At 42.4% G+C, this 18,819-nt stretch overlaps 1 protein-coding gene across 1 annotated transcript in view; it reads right to left on the reverse strand.

Moving 5' to 3' along the window:
- Positions 1-3,079: 3,079 nt before the first annotated feature.
- Positions 3,080-18,819, reverse strand: part of LOC122817010 (perlwapin-like) — a 108,807-nt gene continuing 93,067 nt past the window's right edge. The window contains exon 4 of the mRNA XM_044090120.1: positions 3,080-3,770. Coding sequence (XP_043946055.1) covers positions 3,637-3,770 — 134 coding nt within the window. The 3' untranslated portion in view covers positions 3,080-3,636. The remainder of the gene's footprint in view (positions 3,771-18,819) is intronic.

Consider the following 18,819-nt stretch of genomic DNA (forward strand, 5'->3'; position numbering starts at 1 on the left):
CTACACCATCCCTTCCTTAGTTCCATCCACCCCCAGCTTGGCTATGGTATTCAACCCATATGTTATGACTGCAGTTGCATTCTTGAAGGACATAGTACAGTTTTGTACCTACCATAAATGTAGATGTCCGATAGATATACAACTGCAGTTGGATTTTCCCACCCTCCTACCCCTCTGCAACTTTCTTTATGGGTCCACTACCCCTATTCCTATTAGCTGGGGGTATCTCCTATGGTGTATCTGTTTATTACTGTTGTGCATGTCTGGAATTGTTTATCCATTCATCAACTTTAGCCTTCCTAGGAGGGCACCTGGCATCTGGGGCAAGAAACACTGAAGAAGATGGCGTCGGCCGATGCCTTTATACTCCAGCCGTTCTGACGTCGGAGAGGAGGCGACACCGGCCGACGCCGGACCCAGACTTTGGAATCCGGCCGACCGAGGACTGCCTGAGGCAGGACAGCCCATATGTTATGACTGCAGTTGCATATCTATCGAACATCTACATTTATGGTAGGTACAAAACTGTACTTTATCTGGAGCACTCAAGTGTACTCCAGTCAGATTTATTATTTTCTTTTTAATGTATAGATAGTGCCTTTAATGCAAGATGTGATAATGTCCTTTTCATTCTTCCTTACTATTGGGTTACGGATCTGAATTGGCCACATTTTTTAGACTGGGATTCCTAGACTCCAATAAGTAAGACGACTTTTTCTGTGTAAACAAACAGGAACCCATTCTTAATTATGCAGAGAGGCAGTGAGGCTGTGGAAATAGGTGATATATTCAGACCACTTTCTAGCTGCAACATATATACTAGGGAAAACCAACATTCTGGCAGGCAAGCTCAGCAGGTCCATTCTGACTCCTCATGAGTGGTCCCTCAATCAGTCAGTGGCAAATCTGATTTCCGGCCATTAGGGTCAACCTTGCTGCAAGCTCTTTGCTTCCCCCCCAAAAGAACAAGTGCAGTGAGTACTTCACTCTGATCCCTCCTCTGGGGGAGTCCCTGAGGGATGCTGTAGTTTACGATTTGCCCTCCGGTCTCCTTTATGCCTGTCCCCCTCTACCATTGATCCTGAAGTTTCTGCAGAAAGCTGAAAGAGTTCAGAAATCCTCATTGCCCCCTACTGTCCTCAACAGGTATGGTTCTCCTTTCTCTGGTCTCATCTCAAATATCCCCCATGGATTCTGGAGCCCAGACAGGACCGTCCTCTCTTATACATCAGGGAATCAACATCCCAATCTTCCCACCCTGAAACTGACTGCTTGGTATCTCCATTTCCACTAATCCTGCAAAGGTCCAGGCTTGATTCCCTTGTTTGAGACATTATTTAGCTTCCCAAAAAGCTCTTACTAAAAAAGGGTACCAAAGCAAATGGAAAAGATTTGCCATTTGGGCTTCCAAAGAGAATATCAATCCTTTCTCAACCCTGGTTTCAGCCATCCTTCTCTTTCTTACTTCTCTCTTCAGGGAAGGGGCTAGTTTTTCACTATAAAATTTCAGCTGGCAGCCATTTTCCAGTTTTCATGCTGGAGATGTTTCTGGCTCCCTTGCTACATCTAAATTATGTAAGGTTTTCATGAAAATGATTTTTCTGCTTAGACCCCCTATAAAAGATCCTGCTCCACCATGGGATCTGTTATTGTTCAAGGACTAACTCAAAAACCCTTTGAACCAGTGAATGTGAAATGAAATTCCTTTCTTAGAAAACCATTTTTTTTGGTAGCCATCACATCATGGAACTTCAGGCCTCATCGAAATTGCCTTACATCATTATTCATAAAGCTAGAGTTTCTCTCCGTACTAACCCATCTTTTATGCCTAAAGTAGCCATAGAGACTAATATAAACCAGTCTGTACAGTTGCCAGTATTCTTTCCAATTTTTTCTAACAAATGCAAATATACTTTGCATCTGCTTAATGTCCATAGACAACTGCAGTTCTACCTTCATAGAACAAAACAGTGTAGAAAGTCTGACCAGCTTTTTGTTTCTCTCTTACCAAACTGTCTAGGTTAAGTAGTCTGCACAATTACATTGGCTAAATGCATTACTGACTGTATTTCACTAATTTATTAAAAAATGGATTCATCTTGCCTCGCACTCTTAAAGCTCATTCTGCTAGATCTATGGGTACGTCATTAGTTTTCTCCTCCAGAGTGTCAATTGACAGTATTTGTACTGCAGCCACTTGGTTAAAGACTCCTATCTTTGTGTCACATTATAAATTAGACATTGTTTCCGGAAGTACAGCTTTTTTTAGTTCTACAGTGCATATCTTTCCTTGAGGCCACCCGAGAGTAATGTAGCTGGGGACTCTCTTCCAATAGTGAGGAAGATTGAAAAGGACATCAGATTTAGAAGTAATGCACTTACAATAACTTGAAATCTGTGTCGTTCATTTTCATTCTTCCTCACCTTACCTCCCAGCCATCCCTCCAACCTATTGTATCCTAAAGGATCTATTCAATTTATAGGAATCTTTGGGTTCCTGGTTTGAGTCTCTGATTTATTGCTGTTTAAACTGTCTCTCTTTATTCGGTAGGCAGTAAGGCAGCAAACTCGATCTGAGGAAGCTACAGAGTGTGTAGGGCATTATGGGTAGATGTAGCTTGAGACTAGGATCCAAGTCTAAAAACTGCAGCCAAGTCTGATCTGAGGGTCAGATCCATAACCCAGTAATGAGGAAGAATAAAAATGGACAACACAGATGCCAAGTTATGGTAAGCATATGACTTTTTTAATTTCACTCTCTTAGCTAGGTTTTGACTTTGCGCCACACTTGCCTCCTTTTGTTTTCTTTTATTTCTTACCTCTTTAACTTTTATGATTAGAATATCAGAAGCTTAACATGTTTCTTTCTGCACTTGGTACCTTTCTAGAAACCCATCACAGTCCTTTTGTGCCCTGTCGTAATCCTAACCATTCTTTAGACCACCCATCCAACTGTCTTTGAAAGCTTTGTCCCCTCAAGCGTACTGTGCTATAATTTCACAGATTTTATCCATGTGTCCCCCCCACTCTAAACCACAGTATGTTTCAGTTGTCATATTATGGAATGGTTAAATCTGGATACTGTTGAACCTTTTTAATATAAACCAAAAATTGCACAGAGCTGAACTAACTGAAAGCTATGCACAGTACTTGTATATTACATACTTGACAAAATTGTTTGAGTGAAACGCTTCTAACAAATGGAAAAATTCAAGTTTGTTTAGCCCAGTAGTATAGAATCAGTCGCATGGATAATGTATCCTTTGCACTCAGCAATTACATTCCAACTTCATTTTAGCACGTTTCAACTTCATTTTAGCTTTCTACTTAGTATGTAACATTTGGAATACCATTCAACACTTCATACAAAATAGTTGCACTGAGTGCAGATGAGCTTTCCTTTGATACATACATATATAAAAAAAAGTCCTCTGTAAACCCTTTCAGGGCTAGTTTCTGCATCATTAATGAAATCAAGGCAGAGCTCAAAGCAAAAGCAAAAATTGTAAATATATATATATAAACACTTTGCATGCCATTTGTCAAGTTGTTGATTGCTTGGTGAACTGAAAATGCATTTTCCCGTAACTGGTTCTTCCTTCCCTTAGTCTGTGCTCTGGCACAAGGACAGCAGTTCTAACAAGGCTTGGTGCAAGCATGCCCACATGTAGTTTTGCAGCACTTTTCCTCTCCAGGACACTGGCCATCATGGTAGCAAAATTCGGCACACATCAAAGTCCCTTTAGGAGGTGGACATCTTCCCAGCTTCACTACAAAAAAAAAAAAAAAAAAGTACATAAAACAGATAGTGATGTCTTGATGTGTCACTGTCTAGGCGATTAACTTGGTTCTAAAAAAAGTAATTGGATGAGAAAACAAATCACTGTCCATCTGTTTTCAGCAGGTATTCCAGAAAACAATGTGGTGAAACCCTGGGGAGATTAAGCTACAATAGAACCAGCCTGAGTGCATGGAGGAAAAGTGTCTTTCATTAGGTCACACTTTCAAACAGTTGTCACCCTTTAGGGATTACTAAACAAATGTCTTTTGTTAACTCTTAATGATTAACGTAACAGCATCTACTCTTCAAATAATTTTTAAGCAGTGGCGCTTTCACTGTTAATGTTCCACCCAAGATTCTGTGCTGTTGTACGAGAGAGATCCTGAAGCAGAGAAAGCTACTTATCGAAGATCCTTGCACAAACAAGGGGTACTTAGAAAAAAGGAATAATACAATGGAAGATGTAATAAGCCTATTACATTTTTATGTAGTTGTGCTGCTTCGCTGGTGAATATTTCATTCTTCAAGTCACATGTTTAATAAATCCTAAACACTATTACCTGAGTAAGGTGATGGATGTCAAAACATACCCATCCTGCTAAAGTCATTATCTAGAAAATTCCAGAAATGGGTTCAATAAATGAATTTGGAAAGATGAAACATGGCACTGTTACTGTGGAAAGGCTGGTACATGTCAAAAAAGGAAGCTCTAAAATTACTGTCTGCAAATCATGAAAATAAGATCAGAGTAATTACAGACAAAATAGTGCTTGATTACTTACCTTGAATGCCTTGACATAAAAGTACATCTTGAAAAAATGTGAGCAGACTGAGTGGAGATGTGGTCAGTTCCTCCCAACCTTAAGTGTTCAGGTTTTGAACCAAAGAGAAATAATGCAATTGGAATCCTCAAATGAATATATTGTGGAAAAGGAGGAGCTGGTTTCAGGTAGGTCACAAGGTAGTCTGTGACAAACATGGAATGTTGAGATAATTAACCGGATTCATAAATGCATATGTAATGCCCTTTGTATAGGCCATGGTCAATTTGCAACTGCTTGAAGAAAAAGTATTAAGACTTGTACTTATCACATTGGTCGAAGAAGACATTTTACATCACCTACCATATTGTTTATTTACTACTATAGGAATCTGTTGCGGTTTTAGATCACTGTGCCTTTCAATGATTCCTAAGATCCGCCCCATGGTATTAAGTGCTGAAATTATTACCTTGTGTAGAACCTTTTTTTTATCCAATATATAAAACAGATGTTCTTAGTGTTTCACTGTTGCAGTCCTGACTGTTGGGATTTCCTGCTGTGAAAGCCCTTGGCTGGCCCGACTACCAGAGAAAACTCTGTTGGCCTCCCAGGCTGGCAGACTCCCCCCACCAAGAGCCAGCCTGCGTCATCACTTCAATCTTTTCTTGCTTCAGGATCCCAAAGCAGTGTACAAGTGCATCTGTCGGTCCTCATCAGAGAAAAGTTATCAGAAAGATAAGGTCCCCATTGGGAACGCCTTTCTTTTTTCTTTAACCCATGTCAGATAAAGTAAATAATTGTCTCTGCTGTGGTAAACAGATCCCATACAGAGACTTCTATGCACTTTGTGTCACTTATTTAGGCCCAGACCACGACATCCCAAATTGCTGTTTCTGTGCTAGGTTTAAAACTGGAAGTATTAGGCATAGGGCCGAATTCCTAGCATGATGTTCATCGTGTTTCACTGTTGCAGTCATTACTCTTGGGTTATCCTGCTGACAGGCTACCCTCAGTCTGCCAGAATTCCAAAGTCTAGGTCTGGCGTCGGTTGCTGTCGCCTCTTCCCTGATGTTAGTGCACCAGCGGTATAAAAGATGCAGCCAACGCCATTTTCTTCAGTCTTTCTTGCCACGCGGTGCCTGAAGCAAAAGCAATTCGCAAGTGCCAGTCGTCCGACTCCTGAGATTTTCAAATCTGAATTTCAGAACCAAAGTCTTCATTAAAGCTAAGTACCCCATTGGGGAAACTTTTTTCTTCCTCCAGACCAATGTCAGAAAAAGTTAACAATTGTATTTCTTGTGGGAAGCAAATACCTCATAAGGATTTTCACTCTTACTGTATTCCTTGCCTAGGCCCTGATCACAACGTTGCTAGCTGTCGGTTTTGTGCTAGATTTAACCAATGCACTATTAAGCATCGGTACGATTTTGCATTTCATTACTTTGGCTAAAGATTTAACTATATAATGCCGTCGGTTTTGTGCTAGATTTAACCAACGCACTATTAAGCGTCGGTACGATTTTGCATTTCATTACTTTGGCCAAAGATTTAACTATATAATGCCGTCGGACCAGCCAGCAACCGGAGTTTACAACAAATGCAATGACAAAGATAAGGATAGGCATCCGAGGTCCAAAACCGACGACGAGGCCTCTGCTAGGCCAGTCGCCGGTTCTCAGTGAGGCGCTTTTGCAGCCCCTGGCGCCCGCTACCACAGAGCCACAGACCACTTCCGACTCCCACATGGAGCCGACTGGGCCTCTGGATACTCAAGGCATTGGACACTCTGAAATCATTCCCTCAGATGGGTCCGGAGCCGCTGAGCAGGCATCGGCTTCTGCGGGTGTCTTCAGACCTACACAACTATATATTAAGCCATCTTCAGCTTCAAAGACAAAGACTAAAGCAGCTCTAAAGACAAAGAAACAAGTACAGCATTCTCCTACTCAGACTTCCATGCCTAAAAAATAGATGCTCAAAATGGCTGAAGACCTAATTACTTTGATCAGGGGCTCCCATCCCCCTCCTGATAAGAGACCTAGGCAAGAGACAGAGTATGATTCTTCTGATCAGGTTTCTATTTCCTCTGATTCCTCTTCTGAACAGGATTACTCCATGCTTCCCTATGAGGATTCTGATGCTGAAGAATCCATTCCTTCAGTCTCTCCTCCTGAGGATTATTCTTTTGAGGAAACCCTGCATACCATGAGGGAGCACGTCCACTGGGTGAGCCAGGATTATTCTGAATCTAAGAAAAGGCTCAGAGACTTTCTGCTACTTCCTCAGCACAGACCCCTTGCTATTCCACCTGTTCTAGACATTGTAGATGATGTATTTTCATAGCCCGGCCTGTCCCCTGACTCTTTACCCCCTGCACCTGCTAAGCCAAACAGATACTACAGGGTTCCGGATTCTCATAAATTTCTATATAAAAACCCCGCTGCTGACCCAGAAACTATATCTCAGGGTCCCAAAGGGGTTAAAGCTTCCACTGCAAAAAAACCTGTCCCCTCTGATAGGGATTCTAGGGCTCTGGACAGATGGGGGAAAAAAAGTCTACACTTCTGCTACCCTGGCTGTAAGGGCTTTAAATTGTCAGTTTCATATGCTCAAATATCAGCAATATTTAATGTCACTGCTTAAACGGAAATTGTTAACAAATACTGAATGTTCAGAGAACAAGGAATTGCAGGATTTATTGCATGCAGCTGAACAAGTGGGAAAGCATACTTTGCAATATGGTTATGATTCACTGGAGGCCTCTTGCAGGACCGCTGTTACAGGTTCTGTTATTAGAAGGCATGCTTGGTTAAAGGAACAGAATCTGCCTGATCATGTTAAAGCAAAATTATTAGATGCACCATTACAGCATGATATTTTGGTACTAAAGCAGAAGAGGTGTTGAAAAAATGGAGGATAAAGCAAAATCCATGCAGACAGTCAAGGGTTTCTTACAGGTACAGCCACCCAGGTTTAGCAGGAACTGGCCTTCTAAAAATTGGTCCTTTCCAGTGTCAGATAGACCACAAAGAGGCAGATACAGGCGTCCCAGAGGCAGATCTCAGCCCCAAGGCTCATACAGGCCTAAACAATGGGGTGCTCCAACCTCCAAAAGCAGAGAAGACAGATCACAGCCTTACAGGAAACAGTCCGAATGACTTTCCTCTACCAGATGCAAGCACTTTTCTTTTGGCAGCCCCGTTAGGGGGAAAACTAGCACTTTTTTCATCAAATTGGCAAATGGTTACCCAAGACACATGGGTCCTGAACATAGTGTCCCAAGGCTACAGGTTCCATTTTCACACTCTACCAAGGTCAAAAGGTATGCCAGACCTGCCAAACAATCAATGGGCAGAGGCACAAAAACAAATTACAGCCCTCATGGACATGAGGGCCATTCAGCAGGTACCACAACGAGAGCAGGAGCAAGGATTTTACTCCAGACTTTTCCTAGTACCCAGAAAGGACAAAACCTGGAGACCAATACTGGACCTGTCTATACTAAATACATTTCTGGAAGTTCCAAAATTCAAGATGTTGACTCTACAGCAGCTACTGCCCATGCTGGGCAAGAAGGCTTGGCTTGTAACTTTGGACCTAAAAGAGGCATACCTGCATGTCCCAATCAGTCAGTCTTGCAGAAGATACCTCAGATTCATACCTGGCTCAATGCATTACCAATTCTCTGCACTGCCCTTTGGCTTATCTACTGCGCCCAGGGTCTTCACAAAATACCTGGCACCAGTAATTGCGTTTTGCAGACAAAAAGGAATTCAGATATATCCCTACTTGGACGACTGCCTAATTCAAGCAGAGAACAAAGACATTCTTCTAAAGCATCTGGCATTTGTAAAAAGATTACTAAATGGCATAAGGTACACAGTAAACGAAAATAAATCAAAACTAGTGCCCTCTCCAGAGATAATATTCCTGGGTGCAAGCTTAAATACAACTGCCCAGATGGCTTATCTCACACCAGACAAACAAAAGCAATTGTACTTACTTCAAGAAATTGGCAACAAAAACCCACTTATCTGCAAGGAAAATCCTGCAGGCCTTGGGTTTCATGGCATCCTGCATTCTACTAATTCCATATGCCAGACTGCATATGAGGAAACTACAATGGTATCTAAAAAGTGTTTGGACTCAGCATTGCTACAGCCTGGAGACAGTAATTGCACTCATTCCCTGCCTGCAACAGGAGTTTTGATGGTGGGCAGAAGCCTGTCACCACAACAAGGGTCTGCCATTCAGTTTACCCACAGCCAGACAGACACTGGCAACGGATGCATCAGGCTATGCCTGGGGGGCCCATATGGCAGGAAAATGTATTCAGGGCACATGGCCTGCAAACCAGATGCATCTTCACATCAATCAAAAAGATGCTAGCTGTTCAAAATGCCCTGACAGCTTTCAAGGACCTGCTTTATCCAGGACAGTTACTGATAAAGACAGACAACACTACGGTCATGTGGTACATAAACAAGCAGGGATGTACACACTCCTACCCCCTCTGCAGACAAGCAATGACCTTATGGGACACAGCATTGGCTTTTCAAGTTTACCTACAAGCACAATTCCTGCCAGGCAAAACAAATACTCTGGCAGACGAACTAAGCAGAAACCTCATGGATCCCCACGAATGGAAATTGGATCCACAAGTCTTCAGCTTGATAATAAGGAAATGGGGATGCCCAGACCTGGATCTATTTGCCTCCCCTCACAACTGCCAATTGCAGATATTTTGCACAAGGATTTATCACAAGCAAGCATGGAAAGTGGGTGCCCTATCCTTTAGCTGGAAAAATCTAACAGTATATGCCTTTCCTCCACTGCCTCTCCTTCCCAGGGTACTCCTAAAGGTCAGACAAGAAAAGCCAAAAATGATCCTGATTGCACCAGACTGGCCACGCCAGCACTGGTACCCAGTCCTAAAGAGCTTATCTCAAGGTCCAGCATGAATATTGCCTCAAACTTCTCACTTGCTGACCCAACAAAACAATCGGATCCTGCACAGCCAACTCAGGACCTTAAATCTGGCAGCATGGTGGATAATGTAGCCATTCAGAACACTCCTCTTTCAAAAGCTGTTATGGATGTTATCTTGGAGGCCAGGAGGCCCAGTACCATAAAATCTTATGCAGAAAAATGGAAGAGCTTCTGTGCTTGGAATCGGGAACAAGGCATGGACACGTGTGTACCACAATCGGATCCTGCACAGCCAACTCAGGACCTTAAATCTGGCAGCATGGTGGATAATGTAGCCATTCAGAACACTCCTCTTTCAAAAGCTGTTATGGATGTTATCTTGGAGGCCAGGAGGCCCAGTACCATAAAATCGTATGCAGAAAAATGGAAGAGATTCTGTGCTTGGAATCTGGAACAAGGCATGGACATGTGTGTACCAAATATCCCTCAGATTTTACAATACCTAACTGAGATGCTGAACAAAGGCCTTTCCTTCTCATCAATTAAGATTCATGTCTCTGCCATTTCAGCCCATTACAATACGGAACCACCTGTCTTATTTCATCCTTTAATAAGGCAGTACCTCAGAGGGGCCAAAAATATTAGGCCTCCAAGGAGAGCACCAATTCTGGCCTGGGACCTCAATTATGTTCTGGAAAAATTCACACCGTCTCCTTTCGAGCCAGCATCAACAGCAGATATAAAATTCTTATCCTGGAAAACCGCTCTGCTCCTAGCAATAACCTCTGTACGGCGAGTCTCAGAGTTACAAGCACTCATGGCTGTGGAATCTTTCATTTTTCATCCAGACAGGGTTTCTCTGAGGGCAAACTCTACATTTATGCCTAAGGTGGTGTCCAGTGTGGCCCTCAACCAAACCATTCACTTGCCTACCTTTTATCCAAATCCACAGAACAAGGGTGAGAAAATTCTGCATTCTTTGGACATACACAGGCAGTTACGCTTCTTCTTGGACAGAACTAAAGCTTTTAGAAAGACTGAGCAACTTTTAGTGTCATATGCTGCAGGATCACAAGGAAAGGCTTTCTCAAAACAGACTGTTTCTAAATGGATAGGCCATTGCATCCGTTTCTGCTATTCTCAACATGACAAATCAGTGCCTAAGGGCATTAGGCCTCATTCCACCAGAGCAGCAGCCACTTCAGCCTTCCTCAGAGGAGTACCAACCAAAGATATTTTAGAGGCTGCAACCTGGAGTTCAGTGCACACCTTCACAAAGCACTGCCACTTACCTCTTTACTCTAAGTCCAGAGCAGGCTTTGCCACTGCAGTTCTGCAGGGCCTCATAGCCTCTCCTAATCCTATTTAGCCCAGCCACCCAACCTCAGCTTTGGGATTCAACCCAAGAGTAATGACTGCAACAGTGAAAAACGATGAACATAGTACAGTTGTGTACCTCCCATAAATGTAGATATTCAAGTGTATTCACTGTTGCAGTACAGGTTACCCACCCACCATCCCCCTTTTCTTTGCTGGGACTTATCTGCACTTCTCTATCCTATACAATCTTTTTGGTGTATTTGCTTGTAGATGAAGGAAATTTTATTTTTGTGCATGCATTTTTATTGGCATATTTTTCAGCCTACTAATTTGGGGGCACCTGACATCTGGGGCAAGAAAAACTGAAGAAAATAGCGTCTGCTGCATCTTTTATACCCCTGGCACACTGATGTCAGGGAAGAGGTGACAGCAACCGACGCCGGACCTAGACTTTGGAATTCTGGCCGACTGAGGGTAGCCTGCCAGCAGGATAACCCAAGAGTAATGACTGCAACAGTGAATACACTCGAACATCTACATTTATGGTAGGTACACAACTGTACTTTTTCTGTGAGAAGAATCTGTGCAATCATGTCCGATGGTCATTTCGAACTCTAATTTCCTAATTGCCAAAAAGAAAAGAAACATAAGGTTAGGTCTTTGGATGACAGTCATTCACCCTGTGACTCTCCTACTAGACTTGTGATCATTGAGGAAGGTAAGGTGCTTTCGTAGCCCCCTTTGACCTTTGCTACAGTGACCAAAGCTTCCGTTAAAACCCATTCGGAGTCTGAAATGCCTTCGGTCCCTTCGACATCTACTGCATGTACCTTCAGCTCATCAGTTGGATCTGAGACCGTGGCTTCTGAGAAGCATTTACTGACTGATGACACAACAAGGCCTGGGTCTTCAACCCAGAGAGTCAGGCACCAGGACCTCAGATGCACCTAGGCATAAGGCCAAATCCACACCAAAGGAAGGCAGTGTGGCAGGGCCTTCGTCCAGGCCTATGGGCTCCCAGTTTCAGGGACCCCAGCAAGATTTGATCAAGACTGGTTGAAGATTTAATTAACATCTTCAGAGCTAGACAGACAACAGAAAAAGGGACGCCCCTCCTGAATTTTTTCCAGACCCATCACAATCAGAAGACGCAACTGATTTGGACGAATCTGGCTCAGAAGCAAGCCCTCTTACACATCCTATGAGGAATCTAATTCAGAGGAAAGTCTTTCTTCTGCTTCCCCACATGAAGATCTTACTTTTAGAGAGAGACTCCATGCTGTGAGACATTTTCTAGGGGCACAAGAATACCCTCAGGCCAAAAAGAGAGTTAGGGAGTTCTTGGACTTCCCTGAACACAAACATTTACACATTCTACCTGTTTTGGAAGTGGTGGAGGATGTTTTCCAGGATGCTCCCTTGAATCCTGACTTTCTCCCCCTACCCCTAGAAAACCAGACAGGTTCTACAGGGTACAAGACTCTCACACAAATATCTGTTCAAAAACCCTTTTGCTGACCCAGAAATGATCAGCCCAAGGCCTAAAGGGGCTAAAGCCAGTTCCTCCAGGAACCCTAGGCAGAGAGAGTAGGGCCCTCAATAGGCTCGGAAAGAATGTATTTCCGCCGCTGACTATGAGGGCCCTCAACTGTCAGTTCCATATGATCAACTCTTCTATATGCTTCACCCATATATACTAACCTAAAAAAAAGTAATCTGGTCAAACTAGCTAACTCCTATAATAATATAGCCAGCTTTGCCACTGGAAACCCTTTTAGAATACACCATTGTCAGAACTTACGGCAACTAGACTGGTTAGAATTAAACAACGTTTTGATACTATCCCAACTTAACATTGTTCATAAAATATTTTACCAACCTAACACCACCCCTATACTTTCCGACCTAATTACTCCCTATAGGAATCTCAACTCCTTACGATCCTCTAGCAAACTTCTTGCTAGCACAAGCAAATCAAACAACCTGACAGGGAACTCCCTGTTCTCCAATACTGCAGGAAAAAATTGGAATCTTCTGCCACCAGATCTAACTTTACAACCCTCCCTGCAACTCTTTAAACAAAGGCACAAAAAACATCTTAAAACTCACTGGGTATGTCCCTGTTGCAACCCTGACTAATTCCTCTGCTCTCTCTACTGCTATTCTCTGTACTGCCTCCTCATACCAATCTTTACTACTTCACCCCTCCAGAAGGAGTATTTATCTCTAGTAAATTAAACTACCTATGTTAGTAATGTAATTCTTCTGAATATACTGTTTCTTATCTCAGATATCATTTCTGCACAGTGACTAGCTTATTCTGTATGACTATAGGACATTAATGTCAGTTTTGTTCTCTCATTAATACTTATGAGTATGTATTCTTAATATCCTTTCTTTCTATAATTTGTACTGGTTATTTTTAAGTGTTATATTATCTCTGTGTTATTACTGGAGCTTTTCTTCCCGGGCCTCCACTGAAAATGGAAATATATCCAGCTGGACTAGCCCGGTTAACAAATGTAAAATAAAATAAAAATAAATAAATAAAATAAATCGAATACCAGCAAACCATTCTTGACTAACTTAAACAAAATGTCAACCCTAGAGATTAAAAATCTTTCCAAAGAACTTTCAGACCTGCAACCACGCCAGTTTCCAGGTAGCTAGACATTTCTTGCACTGTGGATATGATGCCATGGAGGCTTCCTGCAGGGCAGCTGCCAGTGGCTCAGTTATCAGAAGACATGCTTGGCTTAGGGAACAGTCTGTCCTTGATCATGTAAAGGCTAACCTCTTGGATGCACATCTTGACAAGGACCACCTTTCTGGCCCTAAAGAAGAAGCAGTCCTTAAAAAGATGGAGGACAAGGCTAAGCCTATGCAAACAGTCAAGGACTTTCTTCAATTGCAGCCTCCCAGGTTCAGCAGGAACTTCCCTGCTAAGCATTGGTCCTTTCCCACCCAACCTAGGAGTAAAGTGAGGAAGTCTCAGAGGGACAGAACCCACAGACAAAGGCCTCATCAGCAAAGATTAAGGCAATGGACCTCAGAACCCAAAGACAAGGGAGTTCTAGGCAACAAGCCCCTGCCAGAGAACAATTATGACTCACTCTATCTGCTCTACTCTCCCATCCACACACCAAAACTAGGAGGAAGGCTGTCCCTTTTCCATCAAAACTGGACCCACATCACTTCAGATCAGTGAGGTCTTGGCATTATTTCAAGAGCCTTTAAAATACTCCGGTTACCCAGATGTACCACAAAATAAAAAATCACAAGCCCTCGAACAAATTCAAATACTATGCTCCCAGGGAGCAGTGGTGCCATTTCCAGAAGAACAAAAAGGGAAAGGATTTTACTTGAGGCTTTTCCTAGTCCCCAAAAATTAAGGCTCTTGTCGTCCTATACAGGACCTTCTTCTTTCAGCTTTTCCCAGTTTGGGGTCGCCTCAGCGGATCACCCTCGAACAAATTCAAATACTATGCTCCCAGGGAGCAGTGGTGCCATTTCCAGAAGAACAAAAAGGGAAAGGATTTTACTCGAGGCTTTTCCTAGTCCCCAGAAAGGAAGGCTCTTGGCGTCCCATATTGGACCTTTTTCTTTTGGCTTTTCCCAGTTAGGGGTCGCCACAGCAGATCACCTGTCTGCTCATGATCGGCAGTGGAGTTTTATGGTGCCGAGTTGTCAGCCCGGCGCCCAGCCTTCCACAGAAGGCACACACACACGCACTCACACCTAGGGCCAATTGAGAGTGTCCCCCCACTCTAAACCACAGTATGTTTCAGTTGTCATATTATGGAATGGTTAAATCTGGATACTGTTGAACCTTTTTAATATAAACCAAAAACTGCACAGAGCTGAACTAACTGAAAGCTATGCACAGTACTTGTATATTACATACTTGACAAAATTGTTTGAGTGAAACGCTTCTAACAAATGGAAAAATTCAAGTTTGTTTAGCCCAGTAGTATAGAATCAGTCGCATGGATAATGTATCCTTTGCACTCTGCAATTACATTCCAACTTCATTTTAGCACGTTTCAACTTCATTTTAGCTTTCTACTGAGTATGTAGCATTTGGAATACCATTCAACACTTCATACAAAATAGTTGCACTGAGTGCAGATGAGCTTTCCTTTGATACATACATATATAAAAAAAAAAGTCCTCTGTAAACCCTTTCAGGGCTAGTTTCTGCATCATTAATGAAATCAAGGCAGAGCTCAAAGCAAAAGCAAAAATTGTAAATATATATAAACACTGCATGCCATTTGTCAAGTTGTTGATTGCTTGGTGAACTGAAAATGCATTTTCCCGTAACTGGTTCTTCCTTCCCTTAGTCTGTGCTCTGGCACAAGGACAGCAGTTCTAACAAGGCTTGGTGCAAGCATGCCCACATACAGTTTTGCAGCAGTTGTGTAAAATCTTACCATAAACAGTAGATGTCCTTCTCTTCACTGTTGCAGTATTGCTAACCAAAGGGATCTCCTGCCAAGGACAGCCCAACATCTGGCCAGTACATCAAAGCAAGAAATAAGAACAGAACAAATGAAGGCAGGGTACAGAGTAGAGAACAAAAGCCAAATAAGTAAAATACTGCACTAAGCCTGCAGGCTAGAAACATACTGTAAACTATTTATTCAGCAAAAATACACACAAAGTAAGTGCTTTTGTGACATCCAGTTGTTTCATCAGACAACATTCAAAGACAGTGCTCATCCTAAATAATCCTCTACAAAGTCAGCTGACTTAATCACATCTATTAAAGTGAACAAAGTAAAATGTGTGCTTATATAGTACATAACATATGATATAAAACACATACTCAAAAGCATTTGCATACATTTTAAAAACATTTAAGAACTGTGTATAAACTATATAAAAATCCTTCTTTATAAAAACAGCATTATTTATGCCCAAGAAAAGAAGGCATGCCTTCAGAAAAGGTTTTAATGAAGAAGTACTGTTAAGACCTGGAGATCTTTCAGCATTTAGCAGAAGAATCTACTTCTGTTCTGCTGCTTGTGTATGATTCTCCAGGTCCCCACCTCTAATATCTACATCTAATGCTTGTAAAGCAAAAAATCTAAAACTATGTGTAGGATCATTTTGTAGTACATGTACTGCTAATGCATTATTTTCTTTCTTGTTCTTCACATCACTGATGTGCTCAAGCACTCTGTCTTTAAGTTGTCTATTTGTTTTACCTACATAGTAGGCATGACATTTCTCACAGAAAGAAAAATAAACCAAATTTGACTGTTTTACAGTCTGCATATTACTGCATTCTCAGTGTGAATCTCAAAGAGGGATGTTGATAAAAGGAATTAGTATATAAATATTTGCATGCTGTACAGTTTCTTCACGGAAATGTTCCTATCCTAGTAGATTCATACAGGTTTTTGTTTACACTCTTCTTATGGCATAAGTGTTTTATGGATTTATTTCTAAAAGAGAAGGATGGTGTGTACCAATTATACTACTTAATTCTGGTGCATCTTGTAGAAGCCTCCAGTTATTCTTTATAATCTGACTTTGTAGAGGATTATTTAGGATGAGCACTGTCTTTGAATGTTGTCTGATGAAGCAACTGGATGTCGTGAAAGCGCTTACTTTGTGTGTATTTTTGTTGTTTTATTGAATAAAGAGTTTACAGTACGTTTCAAGCCTGCAGGCTTAGTGCAGTACACTAAAGGCCCCCGTACCCATAGGCGCCATACTTCAGATGTATGTTCCCCACACAAGGCATAGGGCAATAAAGGTTACATATGGACACAGACACTCAGAATTGTAAAAGCCCCAGGAGGAAGAGAATGTCCCTAGGGACAAGGAAAATATGTGCATACATTTGGAGAAAAAGGGGAAAAGCCCCTCTGCTAAGAGGGCAGTAAAGAATAAGTAGAAAAAAGGGGGCAGGAGGGAGGGAGTGAATACTGCAACAGTGAAGAGAAGCACATCTACTGTTATGGTAAGAGCTTACACAACTGTACTATATCACTGTTGCATTATTCATAACCAAAGAGAAAGCACAAAAGCTTAAGGGGAAGCTTGGGAGGTGGACTGCATGAAAGAGGCATACAGAAACCCATGCAGGATATCCCTAGCTTTGGAAAGAACATCCAACTTGTAATGTTTAGTGAAAGTATGAACAGAAGAACAAGTAGCAGCCACCTTAAGGATGGAATTTGGTTTCCAGCCCTCTGAAAAAAGCACCAGAAGAGGCAACAGCCCTGGTAGAATGAGCCTTTATTGAACAAGAAAGACTTTTACCATGAAAAGAATAACAAAAAGAAATGGCCTTAGAAATCCAGAAAGAGATGGCTTGTTTAGAAACAAACTTAAATCAATTTCTCAGGGTGCCAAAATTAAAAATGCTGACCTTTCAGAAATTGCTACCCATAATAACTCCTCAGGCCTTCATGGTCTCAGTAGACCTACATGACGCCTATTTGCACAAACGCATTCAAAAGTCACACACAAGCATTCTTTGCTTCAGAGCAACTCCAATCACTACCAGTCTTCAGCACTGCCCTTTGGATCATCTGCCACTCCAAGGGTTTTCACAAAGTGCTTGGCTCCTTTCATTGCATTCTACAGGACCAAAGGGCTTCAGATTTACCCCTGCCTGGATGATTTTCTGAAATAAGCCACAGGTCTTCCAAAGATCCACAAGGACCTGAAATTCGCACTTCCCTGGGTTTCACGCTAAACCTCAAGAAATCCATCACTGTCCCAACCAGATAGTTTTCCTAGGGGCACTCCTGGACTCTTCTGTTAAGAAGGTGACTTTGTCCAGGGAAGAAAGACCCTTTGGACAGCCTACGTCCAATAAATCCAGGAAATAAAATCATAGCCAAAGAATTCCTCAGGGTGCTCTGCTATATGGCATCCTGTATCCTCCTGTTGCCCCTAACCAGACTGCACATGAGTAAGCTTCAGTGGTACCTGAAGAATGTCTAGTGCCAGAGCTCAGTCCATGGACACCAAATACCTTGCCTCAGACAGGAGTTTGCATGGTGGGTACAAGCTTGCACCCAAAATCAGAGCCTACCCTTCAGATTCAGCCCCCCAGGGCCAAACCCTCACCACAGATGCTTCAGAGATAGCTGGGGGGGCATATCCTACAGATCCAAACCCAAGGAATATGAGGCACTCGGCACAAGAAGAAACACATAAATTGGAATGAACTTATGACAATGCAAAAAGGATTAATGGCCTTCAAAGAAAAAATGGACACAAGGGGTTCTGGTAGTACAAACAGTACCAAAGTTGTGGTACTTAAACAGTCAGGGAGGCATGCATTCCTATGCTCTCTGATGTCTAGCCATGCAAGTATGGGAGACTGCACACACTCTAGGGCTACTCCTCATGGCACAATATCTGCCAGTAGAACAAAATACTCTAGCAGACCACCTCAGCAGAAACTTGATAGACCGGCATGAATGGCATTTGTGTCGGGAAATATTTCTCAGCATAACTCAGAAATGGGGGGGGGGTCCCATAGGTGGATCCTTTTGCCAGCAAAGATGATGCACATTTGAAGAAATTCTGTTCCAGGACAAGGAAGACATCTGCATGAAGAACAGAAGCCTTCTCCTTCCCATGGAATCACATCTTCATATATGCCTTTCCCCCCTTCTGCCTCAAATAAGGGAAGAGGGTCCAAGGGCTACACTGATAGCACCAGAATGGCCCATACATCACTGGATTCCACTCCTCCTGGAGCTCACCAATCAGAACCCTTGGCTGTTACCACAGATGTTATACCTCCTCACCCAAAATAAAGGGAGGATTGTGCATCCCAACCATCAGACTCTTCAACCTAGATAATTCCACAGCACCCAACTCCAACATCAACTTAAGTCAGTAGGTGCAAAACATTCAAAGAGAGAGTCTAGAAAACCTAGCACTACAAAATCTTCCTCAGACAAATGGAAAAGATTCTCTACTTGGTGCCAGAAGCACTACCTTAAACCAAATTTGGCCAGTGGTGCAACTATCCTGGAGTACCAGGCCAGTCAGGTG

This window comes from Protopterus annectens, chromosome 12.part0 (genome assembly GCF_019279795.1).
Source record: "Protopterus annectens isolate FY-2018-M chromosome 12.part0, PAN1.0, whole genome shotgun sequence".
Lineage (NCBI taxonomy): Eukaryota > Metazoa > Chordata > Ceratodontiformes > Protopteridae > Protopterus > Protopterus annectens.